A 20,303-nucleotide genomic window follows, 5' to 3' on the forward strand; every position below is an offset into this window, starting at 1 on the left:
AGCAGTGACGTGGTGAGCGGGCACAAACACTAAAGTGGAGTGAATGATTCCCGACATGCTTGTTACCATTGAAGTGACTGAGAAAGACCGAGTGCAGGCAGTGAAGGAACAGAACAACAGTCCAGCACGTCGGTATTTTTTTAATGGTTTGTTTAAATCTTCTATGCACTTTGAGTTCCTCTATTTAATCCTCGTTTAAGTGAAATTTCTTTTTCATGAGAATATAGTCTTGATGTCTTATTTCATTTATTTTCTTTACTACTATGTCTCTTCACCGATTAGCCTATTGAGAAGCAATGAATTCGGTCAAGAACCATCAGTGAGTAAAATATTACCTCCAAAACATAAATTTTTATGTTTTTGAAGTGTGGTGATAGTCATTTCTATCAGTTTGAACCCATCATCTTTGTTAGGTATTAACCTGAATTTAACAATGATAAACTCTGCTTCTTTTCAAATCTGATGTTTCATCTCATTTTAATTTGAATATGCCTGAATTTATTAGTGTTTGTTTTGACACCACTCTGCTATCCAGGGGATTGACTACCATGTTTACAATGTATGTTTTTTGAATGAATGAATGTATTACTTTAATTCAAACTGAAGTTTAAACAGTAAAATACCAATAAAAAAAATAGACGACTTCTTATATTTACAGTTAATGTGCAACAATGATCCTCATTTTGACATCTAAAAGTTCCTAATCATTACATTACAATGATCATTTCTTCAATGAAGAGACGATGGGAGGTAAGTTAGACAGGCTTTGAGTATGTGGAATGCATCGAAGCTAACCTATCGCTCAGCTTGAGTCGACCTTTCACCTCTTTGCTGTCAGTTCTCCTCGAGAAAATCTGTGTTTTTCATTTTGGCCAAGCGACTGAGCGCAGTGCCTCCTCTTTTACTGGCTCTCCCCCAGGTTGTAATTGTTCTTTATGTGGAGGAAAACTAAACTGTCTTTTCCTGGTTGTAACAATCTCACACAGCGGGAGTTGAAACCTTGTCAGACATCTGTTGATTCAAGTTTGTCGTTTACCATAAACGTGTAAGTGGATCTTTACGAGCACCCGAACAGAAACAGAATATCACTCAAGTAGAGTTCAGCAAATGTGGCGTGTCTCCCTGGGGTGTAATTGGATTGTGCTTGGCCTGCCTGGGGTATCCACCAGGTCTTCTTCAAATAACGGGTCATGTGGCCAGAGTGACCTTTTCCATGAGGAGATGTAGGTGGGGAAGCTGCGCCGCTGGAGAAGCGACGGCGAGGCGAAGGGAGGACGCCAGTGGCGGTCGGCAGCTCGGCGGCGTGGGCGCGCGTGTGTGGTCCATACGTGTGCACGTATCTATGAAAAGGGCACGCAGATGTATTAACTCCCTGCGACATGAAACGTTACCGGAGGGGAGCGCAGAGGCTAATGTGGCCATGATCGGGCAGAAAGGGAAAACATACAAGGAGTCTGACGTACTCGCCAAGGTTTACTGTCATTTGAGGCTACACAGAGATATACAATACTTTACACAATTACCCCCCACCCCCCCACCCCCCAATCCCCAATCGTAGAGGCTCAGACAAACAGTAAAACCCTGCTCCATCTACCCGTCTAATAGGTTGGAGTTTATTTATAAAGTGCCAGGGGAATTGTCATCTTATCTTAGCCATTTGTCAGCTGTGCGACAAGAGGTATTTGAAAAGACAACAACGAGGCTTAGCGTCAGGAACGGCTGGCAAACGAGCCGGCTAAACTAATGTGAGAGGAACCAAAGTCCCAGATAAATAGTTGTGTTGCATGTACAGTGTATGTAAATATATGTACAAGAAGGAGGAGGAGAGGAGGCTGTCACAGGGGCTGATCTCCTTTTTGAAAGACCTTCACTGTCAACTTCAACGTAATTTTAAAAATAAATGAAGGAAGCGCGAGCGTTTTCCTCGACAGCGTCAGCCATTTTGTCTTGCTTTGTCACCCTCGTGTTTGTGTACTTATTCTGTCACCTGCTTTAAATATTGCTTACTCACAAGCTATAATTATCTGCCTTCCAGCATACAGTATCACTGTCTCTCCTTCCACCTGCCTTCTCGCGCCCTTTCATGTTCTGCATGCTTGCACGGCCTCTAATTCTCCAATTCGTCTAATTTCTTTTTGCCGCACCTATCATCCATCCTCGTCTCCCTCCCCTCGCTCCCTCCCTCCACTTTTATCTCCCTTCCCCTTTGTTTCCTTCCCTCCTTCCTTAACCCATGTCCCACCCTTCTTTTTGCCTCGCTCTGTCTTTATCGTGCTCTTGAGCCATTTCCTATCCCTCCCTCCATTCTGCTCCTGTTTATAATTCCCCCTCTCTTCTCCTCCTCTCCTGCCTCTTCCTCTCTGCTTCTTCTTCTTCTTTTTCTTTTGTTTTGCACCCAATTGAGTCCCAGGAGACAGACTTTTTATCCCGTATCGGCCCCATAAGTTGAGCGCATGACCCCGAGGATCTCTGAACATGGGGGCCGTTTATGGTCATGGGAAGAGCTTTTAAAAACTGGGGCTGCCCAGGCAGAACAGTGACCGGGAGGAACCTGTCGGTCTGACTGTTCAGCTGTGTGCCAGCAGCCTTTGGGCTGGGTGGCGAGAGTTGGCCATCCAAGGGCAACTCTCTCAAGATTAGCTTGAAAAAGGAGCAAACCCGAAGCCGGGAATGTCTGGGAAAGATAGGCCTGGATAGTTTAAGTAATTAGGGATGATTTGTAGCTGTGTTGTTATTGTGAATGTGCTGCAAAGTCGGACTTGATGCGTTCGAATTTGCACCTTTCACTTGAATACATTCAAGTTAGCGCTTGCTTTGATTAGAACACTGATTAAAATTTTACATTATTAATGGATTTAAAAACAAAAACAAAAACATGGTTGTTTAGCATTTAGCAGACTTGAAACAGGGTCCAGACTTCAGTGTGCAACACATGCGTTTTGGGTCACTAAAAACAAGGGAGAAGGAAGCACTTTGGAGATTTTCCAAAGGTTTTCGGCTTTTCTACATCAGATTATCTTTCCTAATCTGAAGTGTGTAAGTGCGGACAAGACACAACTTGATTATTTCCAAGATATGCTCTGCACCAGGGATCTCTATAAAATAATTAATCAGGTCAGTAACTTATGGAATGACAATACATATATTGTGAAATTAGCACAATAACCACTTTTTTGTTCTATGTTTTTAGTTTTCAGTAAAACAGTTGGTGAAGTGGGCTGAATGTGACATAGAATAATCATGGCAGCGACCATAAATTAGGTTATCGCACAGCAGCTCCTTTTATTTGTTTGGTTTATCAATGCTTTGAAGAAAATGATACATTTAAAAAGAAAGGCTCTGTCGATTAAGTGATGCAAAAACAGTTATTACTTTGGAAAAGGAAAACGTGTTTCTCTTAGCACTTTTATCCAAAGAAACAGCTGTGTCACATAAATGAAACAACATGTTGGCAGCAGGCGAAGATTTCTTAACGGTGAGACAGAGGATGACTGTTGTGTCTGCTGTAGTGTTTTTCTTTCTCTCCACTCACACTCCAGACACGTTAACCCTCTGCCCACCCAGCCACTGCACCAGACAGTTTTAAGGTGTCCACTTGGGCAAGCGGCAACAAAGGAAGACCAGCAAAAGGCTGAAGCGGAGATTAGTTCACATTAATGAGCGCTGTGGAATTTTAAGTCCATTCTTCAGAGCTCATCAGATAACAGAAAGAAGAAGAGCCGGAGCTTAGTGTGAAAGATTTTGATGAACTCTAAGCCGACAGCCAAGGAGTCAACGTGAGGTGCAGCTGACAGGCCGTGAATGAGACGCTCCTTCTTGTCCACACGTCATCCCAATGACACCTCGAGGACTTCTTACCGAGGTCAAAAACGACTAATGAGAAAGAAAGAGTACATATGTGTCATTAAGAGAGCAGATTATCCTTCTCTGTATTGAATTTAAATAAAGGGGAAACTGTTATGGAGACGGGAAGAAAAGAGCAAGCGGAGGAAAAGCGGTGTTCGGGCGCCTACTCGCTTTTCCTAGGTCATTTGTTAAATGTCTTTTAAAGGTTAACCTGTTGGAACATTTACAGACCCTCACTGAGCTGTAATTGTTCGACCAAAGCACTTGTGGGAGAGAGAGAGAGAGAGAGGGAAAAACAAAGAGTACCTCCTCTCAATTCACTCGTGACGTTCGGAGTGTGCTCAGTCTCACAGTTGACCCCCTCCGACCCGCACAATAACCCAGGCCTAACCTTTCACCTCTCACCCCCGATGTGAAACCTGACCCGCTGAACCCCGTCGATTAACAGACAAACCGAGTCGTCCATTTATGGTTGTCGGACACTTTCCGGGGCCTGCGGTCTCTCACTCGGCATGTCCTCTGATGTGCGGGAGGATGATGAAGAGTGGCGTCAACATGCAGCGGTGACAAGTCATGGACGAGCCTGCCAGACTGTTTTTAATAACGCAGCGCTCAACTGACGCAAGAAAACTCAACTCACCTCGAGCCCACGTTGGCTTATGGGAAAGCTTTGATTCTAGCCCGGTCACAGGGAGCGAGTGCCTGTGCAGATTTGAAAGTAGCTGCAGAGGAGGATTTCTTCTGAGCTTTAGTAGATTTCATGTGCGAGTGATGTTCCACGTATAGCTACTGTACTGTGTCCGGCCACATCTGGTTTGAAGGACCTCTGTCTATGAGCTTGTATTTCGAGCACACACACATTCATGCACACGCATTGGGAGGGAGAAAGGAACACATACTAATCTTCTCACATTGCGCCAAGGTCGTGTCGCTCATTTCAGCCGGAATGAACGGTCAAAAACACACTCAATTAAAGTCAGAGCAAACGTGAGAGAGGGCCTCCACAGTGCGGCAGATTATTATGAAGCATTTCAGGGCAATAGCTTTAACAAATTCCACAAAGTCCACAATGCAAGCTGAATAGAAATGACACATGAATAAGTTGCAGGGTCATTTAATGCGTTGCCCTTCTTCAAATAGTTTGATATGAGTTTTGAGTCGCGGTGAAGCCAATTATGGTTCCTGCTATTAAACAAATTGGCCACTTTCATTTGTCGTAATTAAAACCTGTGTTAATTTCTGGAGAGTATTGTAAAAAATAGGTGGCAACAATGCACATTGGAACACACAATCAGATGAGCATTTGTTCACGTTAAGATTCACTTCAAAATGGCGTAACCAAAGTTTCTCACTTAATTTGTTAAAGTAATGGTTCGGTTTTTTCAGTAGGTTCAGAAATGATAGATTACTCACTGAGCAAACTGACAGAAAACTTCAATTAAAAGGTCAGTTAATTATTCCAGTAATTTTCAAGCCACGGCACCATCCATTTTCTGCTTCCAGCTTTCCCATTGTGATTGTTGTGTGCTTTCATTCGTCACACGAGCAGATGATTCATGGATGTATAGCATAGAGCTTGAGTTGTGTGCTAAAAGCGGTTTTTACATGTCATTTATCTTCAGTTAAAAGGTCACAGTTCATCTAGGTGTGCACAAAGATTTCTTTCAAAATTCCAGCAGTGGATGTTATTCGAAGTATCTTGGCGAACTTGTCACAGTTGTTCTATGAGTGAAGATACACTTGTGCTGTGGAGGTCATATTCTGTGTGAGAGGACTCTTTGCTCCTCTTGTTACTGTCACGATATTCACATTCCAGAGGAAGTAAATAACATTTCTTTGTAGAGAATAAGAGATATTGTAAAAAAATCATGTCAGGCAATGTAAGCTTATATGTTTATTTGTGCAAACCACAACGGAGGCGTTGGGGGTTAATGCCTTCTTATCGGTTTGGGGTCATTTCCTGCTGCAAAATGCATTTTGAATGAATCTGAAGCCTCAGCCATTGTATCCTATATTGACTAAGAATTGCATCAGACTTTTGGACCATCCTGAACAAACACAGATGCATCAAACATTTCATCTGTCTCTATCTAAGACTATAAGCCAGATAAAAAGGGAAGATGAAGATTTGAACAATAATCCATTAACTGGTGGTTTTGTTAAGTTTTGTAGTGTTTTTATAGAATGGGAAAATTGATCTGGGTGATAACAAAGATGGAATAAAAATAAACATCAGTAGTAGTCCAAATTCCCAGATTGTAGTTCTTCTACAATATTAAAATAATAACTTCTGAAAACAGCACCCAAGTTGTAATAAATTGGAATTATTGTTGCACAACATAGCACCTCAACTGGGTTGTTAAATGTTATTGTGAGTGCAGACTCCTCACCCCTCCTCCCCATCCACTTCCTCCTCCTCCTCCTCCTCCTCCTCCTCCTCCTCTTCCTCCTCACCCAGAGTGGCACATGAAAACCAGCAAGGTGTAATGATAAGAGTATCAATAGGGTGATGACCTCATCCGGTGCTTGTGGAGTCAAGGATCTCTGATTAGAGGTGCACAGATCTCCTGGGACTGGCTGCAGAAGTGGCCTTAATAGGATCTGATGTTTTTGGCCCGGGGCTGCGAGCGCTGCTGTGCTCCGCTAAGGCGTTGCCAGGGAACTGCACTGGTACGCCGGCTGTGAAGTACTCAGCTGGCTTGTGGTAGGTAGGGACTTGCTGTTTTTGATCGAAGCCTGCCTGCATGGTGGTGGTGGTGTGTGTGTGTGTGTGTGTGTGTGTGTGTGTGTGTGTGTGTGTGTGTGTGTGTGTGTGTGTGTGTGTGTGTGTGTGTGTGTGTGTGTGTGTGTGTGTGTGTGTGTGTGTGTGTGTGTGTGTGTGTGTGTGTGTGTGTGTGTGTGTGTGTGTGTGTGTGTAAGCATGCCATAAATGGTCAATCATTGAACGTCTCAACGCAGACCACTCAGCACTATGGAAATGCAGGTATGTGAGTCACTTGAAACCAATAAAACCAACCCAATAAAACGGTGGCAGAAGCTTTTGTCTTTGATTCTTTTTTTTTTTTTTTTTTTACAAATCAGCTGAATATGCTCAACCTCCTGGAATGACCTTCACTTCACTTGACTACACCATGAAACTGTGACGCCCCCACTTCACCTGGTTGGCAGAGCGTTTCTAACCACCAGTCCCTGTGGCGCTCTAGTCAACGGCGAGACGCATGCAGAGCGGAGCTGTTGTCACATTTGACTGTGAATCATGAGGCGTGTGCGCTCAGCTCCTCAGCAGACAGGGAGAACGATCGTATATCACAACAGCTGACGTCAGGAAGTCTCAGGAATGAGGTCTGAGACGGCCAAGAATGTCCCATTGTTCCAAGTGTGTAGAGGACTCATTGTTGTGTGTGTTTGTCTTAACTAGGCGCAGCATATCCGCCTCTCAAATGTCGTATTAGCCTCACGGAGATTGGCGTTTAATAAAAGATCAGTTGAAAAAATACCCCTCGGCAGGGAAGGGTTCAATGACTAAAGCTTTTCTTAACTTATTTCAGGTGCAATTTCAGTTTGGGTCACTGTCGTAAAAGTATTTTTGTAAGTCTGACATGTGAATCAGTCATCTAAAGAGTGCGTGAGCGCAACATGTGATATCACATTCTGTGCTTCTGATGATTTTGGCATCTTGTTGTGGTCACGTGCAGCTTCATCAAGCATTATGATCACTGAAACATCGAGACCAAGTCTGGTTTTGATCTCAGAACTAAAGCTTTGGTGTCATTGCCGTGACCGTCCCGTCTACCTCTCAGAGCCATTTTTTTTTTTTTTATTTCCTTCTATTTTTAAAGCACTTTTCTGCCGCCACATTTTTTTTATCAGCCTCAACAGCTGTCAGTGACTGTCCTTGCTGGAGCCTGATTGATACCATCCTGTTCTGACTCTTTGTTCCCGTGTAACTCCATATAAGGGCACTCTCAATAGGGGTATTCAAACCGATCTGCCAGAGACAGTGTGTAGTGACGGCCCTGCAGGGTTCAGCGCCGCTCAGATAAGATAAGACCGAGGGTGAGAAAGTCGCAGAGGTGAGATTTTTTTTTTTCGGGGTTGGATGGACGGTTTGGCGCTCGCCAGCTATTGGCCCCCCCCTCCCTCAGTTGCTAAGCTCCTTTGTTTGTGTGTTGCTCTGCCTTTGGCTTCAGTGGTGCGTATCAGGTTACATGTGGGAATGAGGTGTAGTGTTAGTTCAGCAGTTCCTTTGTCCCCAGAGTTGTGAATCCACTATCTAATGAATCTGGGAGCGCTGAATCCACTCTATGTAATTGCATACCTACGGTTTTATTCAGAATTCAGCCTTCAATAGATGTGGATCATTAAATAAATAATAACATAATCACACTATTATTGTGTGAGACACAGGAGGGATTTTTGAAAATGAGATTTGCATGGTCTGTTGTTTGATTCTGATGTCTTTTGTGCTGTGGAAAAATTAGTTTTCCATACAAAGCCAACTCTAATTAGGTGAAAACTTCAGGTAGAAGATGTGGTTGACGCCTACTTATGTTGTTTATTTTATGTCTGATGAGTTAATTGATGTGATGTGTTGTCATCAGTGAAGTTAGAATACATGTGTTTACCACCATGACCCTTCATTAAGGACTAACACATCTCTCATACACATACATATGTTTTTCCTTATTTTAATGCTTCCTCAAAATGTAACCAGGCCTGGATTCATGAGCAGTGACACGTTTGTGTTGTGCTGCTTTGCCTGCGATTGCTAAATGTTGGCCTCGGTGCTAATGTGTCGCCATATGCTGACAGAACAACTGCTGTTCATGCCAGCTTGTTTGGACATTTCACCTGGGTTACCAATGTTAAGGACTGATGCTATTAGTGTGAGAAAAGTGACCACATTGACAGTTTTGGCCAATTTACTGAGCCAAACACTATGTGCCTTAAAGCTTATCCTTTAGCCATGATTCATTTTGATCATGAAAACCAAGTTGCTGTTTGCTTCTAAAAAATAGGTTTCTTTTCCATTTATGACTCTCACAAAAATGTGAATATAGTTTTAGGAAATTGTGACTAACCTATTTTGTTAGATGAAGAGAACCACTCGCAAAGCTCTATTGTGTCTGTTTGCAAATGTCTCTTTGTACTTATAACTCGAGAAAACCACTTTACATAAGGAATATTGGACACATGTGTGTGTAAAAAAAAAGACTTGTAGAAGCAAAACTAACTGTAAAACTACTTGAATCAGAGTAAAAGAAAGGACAGATTCTGCAGAACATACACGTCGGTAGCAGCTTAATCATAATCTCATGACACAGATCTTGATTCAACTTGTATCAGTATTTAAACTGAAACTTAACTATTTTCTAGATATAAAGTCATGGATTCACCAAGTAAAAGTTCTTATTTGGGAAGATAATAACTTGGATGGAGGTTTATTTTTGAAACAGAAACAGGAAGTCTTGGCATTCAGCCATTATTGATGTATCTTGATTGGATGATTGCAGCTGTCATTTATTTTCATCCTCTCACTGTAACTGAATCACTGTAGAGGAAAGCAAAAGAAGTTGAGGTAAAAGGTCTGGAGAGTATATTTATATTTGTGTTCAAATGTAGGGAGCAAAAGTCTTCAGTAAAATAAGTCCATAAGAAAAGGGACGAATACCTGAACAATCAACTTTAGTACAATTATTTTATCAATTTCCCACTCTGGATATAGCGCATAGAGCTTTGGATTTCATTGTTTGCCTATTGAGACAGTGAGACTTGCTCTTGTCATATTTCAATGTTTCGATATTGCAAAGATAATAGCTACCACCGACTTACTATTACTAACAACACAGGCAGTTATTGTTTATTGACGTCACATGGTTATTTGGATAAAATTAAGGATTTCTCTCCATCACGTGTTTTTCCACACCACAAACAGAAATTCCCATCAATTTTGATGCCATGGAAGCTGGAGCTGCCTTTTAGCAGATGAGCAGTGAGTGCTACAAGCTGCTGAGTATCCGCTCCGAGGTGTTCCCGCTCTTCACCCTTCTAGCTGCCAGACGTCCATGTCTTCAAAAGGTGTTAATGGATAGCTCTTAGGGTCCCACTTCTGAGTTTGAGAAACGTTCAGAGCCCTGTGTGCATAATTATGTATGTGAAAATTCTGTCTTATCTCTCATAGTAATCTCTCATATCATATAACAAGAGGTCGAAAGAAACAGAGTAAAACACCAGGTATTGACCATTTTATGTATTATATATGTAATTTGATCTTACACTAGCTATATGGTAATTTTTTTCTGTCTTGTATTTTGATACTAAATAAACAAAGATAAGCTACAACTTTGATAAAATACCAGGAAGCTGCAATAACAAAAAAATAAACATCATCCTTAAGTATACATAATAGAACATTCATGACTATTAACTGTTCAAGGAGGAACAGCTAAGCACAGCACCTTCTAAAATCAGAATAACTGTAATAAATGTTTTACATATGTGCTCTTTTGAAATTGGTTTTCAATATAAATGTTGTGGAAATGATGTCTGTTTTCAAAGTTAATAATGATCACAATAGATTTGGTTATAATTCCAATATGACATTTTTATTATCATTACTCCTCTATCACTGGTTTGAGAATTGTCACAATCATCTTGTTCCACTCTGGGATTTAAAGTGTTAATCAAACTCATCTTCAGTCTTCACATTGGTGCATAATAAATGTAACTGTGATCTCCCCTCAGTTAGCAAACCAATGCTTTGAGTTTATTGCCTCTCCTGGCCTCAGTGCCAAATTACAGGAGGAGACTTTACTCTATCCACCCACTCTCCTCTGACATCTACCTGGTTTTTATTCTTTCTTACTTTAAGCATTGAAGGAATTTGTGCACTTCGTGTCCTTGAAATACGCAATCTGACAGTGAAACACAATATCCAGTCAACAAGTGTTATGAAAAGTGTTTTTCCTTTCCTTTTCTTATACCTGCAGTACACCAGCAGTGATCCTGCATTCACTCAGTGCACAACATAAACTAAACAAAAGAGCAACTTCCTTTCCTGAAAGCACTTTTGGAATCACTCTGATGTAGCTCCCTGTGTGATTTTTATTTATATTTTGTATCTTCTCCCACTCTGTTTGGACTCAAACAGTTAAATCCCTCTTTAGTCTGTCGTGGCTAACATATACATTATAATTCCTCGGCTATGCCAGCTCAAGTTGCAAGTTGAAAAGTTCAAATGTAAAACAGAGGGTAGAGCTGCGAGGGAGGGTTACCATAAAACACAGCAGGTTGTAGATTGCACTGGAGAACACAATACACGTACAGTAGGCAGGGGTGTGTGTTTGTCGAGCTGAAAGATCTGTGTTTGAAAAGTCTATCTTAACGTGTAAAGTAAAAACCAGGTAACCATTTAACTCTTGTTCGTTGTCCTTTTCCTCATAACCTCATCAGTTACCGTCAGAAAGCCAGTGCGGCTATTTATAACCGGTGAAGGTTAATGAAAAATACATGAACTCTCTCTTGTCTTCCTCAGGTCCGAACACTATTTGTCAGTGGCCTACCGCTGGATATCAAACCTCGAGAGCTCTATCTCCTCTTCAGACCATTTAAGGTATGTTTGTATATTTTAAATGGACCGGCCGCGTCTATTCTTAGCCGCCTTCTTTCCAGCAGTCAATGGGACCTCCATTAATGGTGATGAAATAAACGGCAATGGAAACTCTCCCGTGAGGTTCAAGTGTCTGTGTTCCTAAAGCCGAGCTTCAGTCACATCTTGATCCGCGGGAAGCCTATGTGGGTGTCTCATGGAAAAATGGCCTGATGCCCGCAATACAACAACAAAGCCATTTACTTCACCTCAGTATGTTGTCACAAAGCAAAGAAAGTCCCAGCGTTTAGAAACAACATAAACGAGCGTGGAAGCTGTGGGATCTTTGGACCACTGCCCGAGAATAATGCTCTGTAATGGATTTCGTGTTTGCTGTACTGTTTAAGTGAATAATAGCACAATTGCGATGCATTTAATCCCTCACTTTAGACGCCGCTCTTGGTATGTGCTCTGAGTGAATGGGTTGTATCATGAGCGTTGAAAGCAATACTTGATTAATCAAGTAAGACACAACAGTCCAGTCCATAGGTCTTTTTACGGTCTTTAGAGGCTCTAAGACACATGAATTAACTTTGCTTTGACATTTTTTGGACCGTATCAGGCAAAAATGGACGTAACATGTATATTTTGTTTATGTTTTCCTAAGTAGCGCACTTTTTTTTTTGTTACTTTAATTTTTAGCTAAAGGCTTAGTCTGCTTGGTTTTTAAAACTGAAATTTTAATTCTTTTCTTAAAAAATAACAACAAAAAAAGCAAGACATCATGCCAAACAGCACCTCATGACTGTGGTCCGCCACTGTAAAGAAGACCACTGTGTTGTGCATACGGTGCATGCAGTGGTCTGTGTGCTCTTCCAATTAGAGAAATGTCCTCGACATGTACGATTTTCCTTGTAATTTGGTGACTTTCAAAGATGGATGTTCACCGGGTTTTGTTCAAAGCTGGAGACGTCAGCGGTAATGACATCCGTCGTGTATTTCGATGCCTCTGTTCCTTCACCTAATCCATCCAGGTAATAATCCATCTTTGCTGCTTTATTCAACTGAGGCTTGTGAGGCGTTAGAGCCGATCCAAGTTGAGGATGGCCGGATGCGGGGTAAAACCTGGACGGCTCGCCAGTCGCATTCACACCCGGGGGCAATACAGAATAACCAGTTGGCTTCAAAGGCACGAGAACATGTCCAATCTGGACTTGAACCAGGGATATTCTCACAATGAGACGAGTTCCAACTGCAGCCATGCAGCCTCTCGATGTAATGTACTACACAAAATATTTTGAAAGTACTCTATTTGAGCTGCATTAGGTCAGGTTTTGGCTTCAACATGGCCCACAATAAAAGAGTGTTTCATTGTTGTGTTACAACACACAGAAGTTTTATGATTGCTTCAATGACTGTTATATACAGCTCCTCTACAGACCGCATGAAGATATGGTGTTGTTGTGAATGAATTACAGTATATATTCATAGACCTCTAAAAAGGATTAACTCAGCAACCGTTTTCTTTGTCACGTCCATTCTGGAGTCTGACTTGCAATGCTGCAATAAACTGGAACAGTACGAGTCTCTTTTTCCAAAGAAATCATTCCAAGTTGGACATTTTGAGTTCTGCAAACCACTGGAAAACAGTGTAACTTAGTAATTTTCCTACCTGGAAATCGAAGGAAAATATTAAACGGAACTTGCCACAGGAAGACAAAATTACCATTCAACACCTTTCGAGATACAGCGAGTCAATTTACAGTCGCCAGTTAATTGATGTTTTTGGACTGTGGAAGGAAACTATAGTACTATAGTGATAACATGCAGACTCCACAAAGAACCACCACAACTGAGAATTTAGAAGAAAAAAAAAAAAAATATATATATATATAATGCACAAAGCCATAGCTTTTTAAGGGTTTCTTGAAATCTTTGTTTTTCACAAATGTTATTTTTCTTTCTTCCAGGGCTACGAAGGATCTTTGATAAAGCTCACTTCAAAACAGGTATGCTAAACGACACACTGGCTTCATCCGATAGTGTCTTCCTTTGGAGAAGCACTGCAGTCAGTCTCTCACCATGCTGCACTCTTCACATTATGCAACCTCTTGCTTATTAACACCTGTAATTTTCTTTCTTTTTTTCCTCTCTTTTTCCTCTTTTCCGTCCCACTTCTCTCGCTGCTGGTGTTACCGGCTTGTTGACTATGACGGATTAGCACCCTTTGTGAGGAAGCACCTTTAACAGAAAAGAGGGGAGTGAAGGCGGCGGATGGGAAGAAGTGTTGCACTAACTTGCCTTTGGCAGTGGGATGCGACGCTTGTACTCGCAGACAGTCGACTCTGGTGGGATACGCGGGGATGGGAAGAGAGGCGGGGAAAGAATTTCGAAGTGTCAAAGCGAGCGTTTTTGACAAGAGCAGTACTGATAGTTGTGTTTCGCCTCGGGGGGCGCGGGGACTGAAAATGAGCTCAGCTGGCAGGTGTCCACATCGCAGAGTTAAGCAATTTAGCTTCATGTCAGTGTACTTATTACCACATTACAGTGTTTCCCATAAAGACATGACATGCTCATTAGGAGGGTTTAGGGCGATTTAGTCCAAATGTGCTGAGTATAATACCTTTAAAACCAAGAACAAAGGAAAGTCTTTTTTTTCTGGAGTGAAGTCTCTTCAGAACAAGTGAGGCTCCATTGCACAATCCAGGATTTCTACTTTTTCTCCTCTGACATGGTTGAATATTGTCAGATGCATTCAGTAGTGAATTATTAACTATTGGAAAATTCCTGTAATGTAGCTACCTTCAGTTTATCTACTTTTTTCCATGGTTTTGTTCACTTAAATTTTTTTTTTTTTTTTTTTTGGTTGTAGATGATTATTTTTTCAAGCATTTAATGAACAACATTTTAGAAATGGTGAAATCTGTGAATATCGAAGCCTTCACCATGTGGAGCACTGAGCGGCCTTCCCTTGACCCCAAGATTTCTCTCCCTTCCCCTACGGGGCTCCAGAGAGCTTCCAGAGGGATGCAGCAGCAGGAAAAATCTGCAGTTTTTAAAATTTAAAAACACACCCACTACCATTGGTACAGTCTTCGCCTATAGATTCCCACAGCCACTGGCAATAATCTCTTACAATGTAAAAAAAACAAAACAAAACTGTAGAAAGTCCAACAAATCATTTGAGGTCAGGTCTGTTCAGCAACTTCTTCTCTCATCAGACTCAGACAGGCTGGAGGCTTTTGAGATTCACGTCATGTCCTTCAAAGTGGTGTCATGTCATTGGATGGACTGATATCTAAAAATATATCAGACTCTTCTTTTTAATTCAATTCAAATGATTTTGCCTTTGCAAAACCTTTGACATACCTAGAGTACAGACTATCTGAGTAATACATAAGAGTGCAGTTGTCTGATATATGAGGTCAGCATACATTTGATAACGGTTCATTCATTTGACTCAGGTGTGTTGGAGGAGCAGGGAAATGTCTGGAACATGCAGGTCAGAAGTTCCTGAGCACAACGATTGAATTGTATCAATGTTTGTACAAAAGTGATGTACTTTACCGGATCACCAAATATTACACTTCGCCAGTGGAACAGATATCAAAGGGATAAAAGTTGGGGTTTGTCTTGAAGTCAAAAGGAATTTACTTAACCTAGAAATGTGGTCTGTGCAGATTTAACTTTCTTTTTTGTTTGGGGCCTGTTTATAATAAACAGTTCAGACTCTCAGGAACTTTCCAGGTCTGCGTCACTGCGCCTCCTCCTCCTCCTCCTCCTCCTCCTCCGTAATCTTCGTCTCCATCATGAGAAATGTCAACCTGTGCTTATGTTCCGTCAGGTTCGCGCTGTCCAGCATTCCTCTGCCTTTTGTTTTGACTCCCAACCCAAGTAATAGCAATGGCAGTGTTGTCGTAAATCAATCGATCTGCCGTCTCTCCCCTTCCAGTTCCACAGAACTCGCAGCCATCTCCATATATAGCAACAGCCAGATCTCAGACCCTTTCTATTTATATTCCTGCTGCACTTCCTCCTCCTGACGTCTTCACATAGTCCTTCTTTCTTTCTTTTTTTTGTGTATGTGCTTTCCCCCCTCTTCTTCCTCCTCCACCTCTTCCTCGTCTACTTATACAAAATTCCCATAACCCTCGACAGCTTTTACAGATCACACGCAGCAGTGTGACCCCACGGGAGCAACATGTTTAGAGATTTTTCTGCTCACCCCCATCTTCTCCCATCGTCCCACTCCACACATGCAAGCGCTCCAAAAATCTGTATTCCCTCTTCATATATACACGAGTCGGTTACAAAAAAAACAAAAGACGACAGCCACACCTGCAAACTCGTAGTGTCTTTTCGCTATCACCTTTACTATTGTGTGTTCTGGCCCTAAAGTGTTGTCGGAAAACAAATACAGGAACATGTCTGTTTCAGAAAGGCTGAACCTCATCTCACTTTCTTTCATTCTGATCCACACCTTTAACCCCTTAATCCCCCCCACCCATTCTATAAGTTCTCCTTTTTCAGCTTTTTCTCCCGTCTCTGCCTCTCACACGACTTTCTTGCTCTCATGTTGCCCGTATTTGGGCAAAGGGGAGCTGAATGATGAACTCTCTTTGTAAAATGTAAGCGTCCAGCCTCCATTTCTCATCTCCTCTCTCTCTCTCTCTCTCTCTCTCTCTCTCTCTCTCTCTCTCTCTCTCTCTCTCTCTCTCTCTCTCTCTCTCTCTCTGTTGCCACAATTTATAAACAAAGCAGAAAAAGAGAGAGAGAGAGAGAGACGGAGGGAGGGAGAAAAAGAGGGGGTTGGGTACGATAAGAAGTAAAAAGAAATATATAAATATTAAAAGAAAACATGTCTTTGTCACTCAGACAGAAATGCCGACTCAGTTTTCTGCCTTAAACCATGTTTCTTTCTTTTGTTCTGTCTTCTTGTCTCCCCAGCCAGTGGGGTTTGTCAGCTTTGACAGTCGATCAGAGGCGGAGGCTGCTAAGAATGCCTTGAACGTAAGTGTCATGCCCTCTTCGTGCTCCTCTCGGGCAGCGGCTCAGCGCTCGTATATCTTGTGATGAGTCCAGATCCCATGTTTCTGCCTTCAATGCAGCAGAATCCAGACCTTCCTACATTTTCTCGGCCCATAAAACTTACATTTATACCACAGATCTAAATGCTTCTGTTTGAGTAAATAAAGCCTTTTTCTTTCTTGTAGCTTTGTCAGACACCCTGCAAGGTCAGGAGGAAATTAGCTCTTTTTCCACATATAAATAGAAGATATTGATCTAGGGTTTAATTTTAATCTCACTTATTTCAGTATGTAGCTCAACAGAAAGCCTTGATGAAGGAGACTCAAATATAAAAGAGAACCCATCCTCTCAGGGTTTTATTCAGTTCTCTTGAAACAAAGCATAGACAGTAATGAACTCCGGCTCTCACACACACACCTTTGTTTTTCCCACAGTTTGTTTTGTTGTCTGAGTGTGTGTTTGTTCTGCTGCATCTTCGATTCTTGTTCATCTTTTTGTCCCAGGAAGAGATCACTTTTATCACCCTCTTAAAGAGGGACGGTGACAACAACAATCAGACTCTGTCAACTTTCAGATGTCGAGAAATTGGTGCACATCAAAGGCAGAGCAGAGAGTTGAAGAAAGGATACAAATTATCATCTTATTATGAGCCAACAACAGTGAGACTGTTTCCATAGAATCGCTCAGTCGGGCTGTGAGTCGAGCAGTGCTCTTGTTTTTTTTTTTTGGAGAGAGTTGCGTCCCGGGGGTCGTATGTAGATAAGCCAGATTTTGCAAACATGTATCTGCATATTGAAATGTGAGAAACACAGTGAAAGCTGAGTGAAGAAGGGGATTTGTTTCCCACCCTTGTAGCTCCATTATGGTTCTTCTGAGCTACGATCAGATATAACCTCTAAAAGAGCACTTGATTCGCAACTTTGTAAAAAAAAAAAAAAAAAAAAAAAGGTAGAGCATCAACACAATTCAAATGGAGGTATGCTCAGGCCTCATTATATCCATGTACCTAGTTATACCTCTGCAGCCTCTACTGGCAGCAGCCGCGAGTGCAGTGAGCCAAGGCAATCCTAGTTAATTCCCCCCCTTCATGAGAAGAGTCATCCCCTGCTTGTTTCGCCTCAGCCTTGCCCGAGCCTGCAGGGACGAGTAGAAAAAGCCCATCCTTCGCCGCTTTGCTGCAGAGAACTTTTCCGCTCTCGAATGCTTTCCTCCCCCCCCTCTGCTGATATGACCTTCGCGCTTTCATGTTATCTTCAACATATAATCGGATGAGGTTAATTAAAAGGTGTTTACAGTTGGAAAAAAGAAGTCCTTGCTTTCAAGTAAAGTAAAGGACTAAAAGCTTTGTTTTCGACATGAAGAACTTTGTTTATGCTGCATTCCTCATTTTTCTTCAGGCTGAAGAATTTCTGAGAAAAATTGGTAACAACTACTGCACTTGTGGAGTTATTTGATATCGATCTGAGAGGAAAAATAACCTTTTCATTCAGCTTGCCATGAGAAATCATATTTCAGAGGCCTCCTCGCCCTGGCATCTCAAGAATTTCACCCAAATTTTTTGGCTTACGTGAAGCATGGATCGGAGTCGTACATTACTTATGAACCGGGGATTTGATGTGGGGCATTGAATTACAGTTACAGATTTTCAGCTTGGAGCATAACGAGGTTATTGTGGCTTTGTGTAAATGAAATCATGCAGCTCGCCAGGTTTGTGTCATCAGGGTCTGATTTCCAACTGCATGTCGCTCGTCAACCCAGAATAACACTGTGATCTGCAGTGAGCGGCTTACAACCGTCTTCAGAGTCCAAGCACGTGAAAAGTTCCTCCCACCGCCAAGATTCCTGCAGTAAATCCCATTGTGAAACTCTGAAAGATGAAAAGTATACAAAGTGACAATTCCAGACACCAGCCAGGTCCCACCGGACATGTGAACAACACACAACAAGAAAGCGAGCTGCTGCAGTGGAAGATGTCTGTGATACGACGTTGCTGAGATCTAAATTAGTCTGCTTCATCAGTACTTCAAGGCACAAAGTCTATCAGTCCCTGTCTATTATTTATAACACATTCACTTCACTGGTGAGAGGAACTATTTATTTTCTCAGGCTGTTTCAGTCACGCTTGCCAAAGCCAAGTAACGCGGGTCTAATATTTAGCGTTGTTAAGAGTCATCATGTGGCCAACCCTCGACTCGCTCAGACTCCTGCTGACTTTGAAGCACCTTCAACCAAAACAAAGGGCAGAGGAGAGCTTTAGAAACATTCATCATGCTTTGTCTACAGCACACGGAGCATTGAAAATACACTGGAATCCTGAAACAGGAACATCCACAGATGAAAGAAATGTCAATACGATGAGTGCACATTTCTTTCTAGAACCAATTGATTTGTTGACCCACAACAAATGACGCACACACATGAAATAAATAACAGTGTATAACTGAAGTGAAATTTAAAAGCATTTGAAATCATTTTTAAATTTACTGGCACACTTAAAAAGCAGAGGAATACCCAGCTCATTGATATTTAAACCTCCTTCAAGGCCCGATGATTGCCGGACACAGATACAGTCATACTTGTAAAAAAATATATATAAATGAGGGCCCCTAACTAGTAAAATAGTAAAAATCTGAACATGTACAAGAAAGATTCTTTGTGGAGAATTTCTCAAACAATTATTGGACTTTGGGATCCAAGTTTCAAAGGAACAAAATTGTTAAGAACAAGGTGTTTTCTATATACCGCAGCTGTTTACTGTGCTGCAAAAACCTCAGCTAAGACTTAAAGTGCCATGGCATGGTACCACCCACATGGGAAATACAAAGGGGGTATTTTTAGAAAAACTTAAGTACACCGTGAATGTCCCAAGCTTTTTATGCACAGTTTCAGTATTCTCAAGTGTGCATTTTTTGTTTTTTTTTGTTCTTCCAAGAGCTACAATTTCTATCCACATTACAAAAACCATGAACATTAGGAGGTAGCCTCATGGGTGTAAATGTGTGTCCTCACAACCTGAGTTCATGTGCACACATAGGAGAAAAAAAAAAGTTCCTATTTACAAAAAGTCCACCTGAAAATGCTTTAAAAAGATGCTGTAGTTTTTGCATCAGTACTGCAGTAGCTCTGTACTGCCAGTACATAAATACATCAGAGATATGAAACATATGCTTGAATGACAGAAAACATAAAATGTCAATAATGGAAGCGAGAATAGAATTGATTGTGTTGACTGATGATGGCGTAGAACTGCATCGGTTCACATTGGAGTGTAGTTGGAGTAAAAGTTATTACCAGCTCAGTAGCTTCTGTTGCATGAACACAAACTTGTAATCTTTCAGTGTTGTTGTTGGTTGGCATGGTTACCGCGTCTCTGTTACGGAGGCCAGTTTCAAACATTTGGAGTTTTGCTCTCCAAAAAAACTCTGGCTTCATGTGAACAAACTGTTTATCAGATGACTTACGCAGACATTAAAATACAGTCTAACATAGATTGTGTTAAACACTTAATCATTGAATGATGAAATCTTCTCTCGCTACCAAGAATGTGAGTCTGTTTGACATCAAACTTTGCAAATAAGTATTAATTATTGAGACTTTTCCCACTGGTCCGACTCAAACAAATGTTTTTATTAACACACTTGTCTCTGGTTGATCTCAGGGTGTCCGTTTTGATCCGGAGATTCCCCAAACTCTGCGGCTGGAGTTCGCCAAGGCCAACACCAAGATGGCCAAAAACAAGCTGGTTGGCACCCCCAACCCCCTTCCATCCCAGCAGAGCCCCGGGCCACAGTTCATCAGCAGAGATCCATGTGAGTGCTCCGACCGCTTGTCCGGCTGTCCC

At 41.7% G+C, this 20,303-nt stretch overlaps 1 protein-coding gene across 1 annotated transcript in view; it reads left to right on the forward strand.

Annotated features, from left to right (window-relative positions):
• Positions 1-20,303, forward strand: part of rbpms (RNA binding protein, mRNA processing factor) — a 37,143-nt gene that overhangs the window by 3,402 nt on the left and 13,438 nt on the right. Inside the window, exons 2-5 of the mRNA XM_080518971.1 lie at positions 11,381-11,458; positions 13,405-13,443; positions 16,382-16,444; positions 20,121-20,271. Coding sequence (XP_080375097.1) covers positions 11,381-11,458; positions 13,405-13,443; positions 16,382-16,444; positions 20,121-20,271 — 331 coding nt within the window. The remainder of the gene's footprint in view (positions 1-11,380; positions 11,459-13,404; positions 13,444-16,381; positions 16,445-20,120; positions 20,272-20,303) is intronic.

This window comes from Blennius ocellaris (genome assembly GCF_963422515.1).
Source record: "Blennius ocellaris genome assembly, chromosome: 23".
Lineage (NCBI taxonomy): Eukaryota > Metazoa > Chordata > Actinopteri > Blenniiformes > Blenniidae > Blennius > Blennius ocellaris.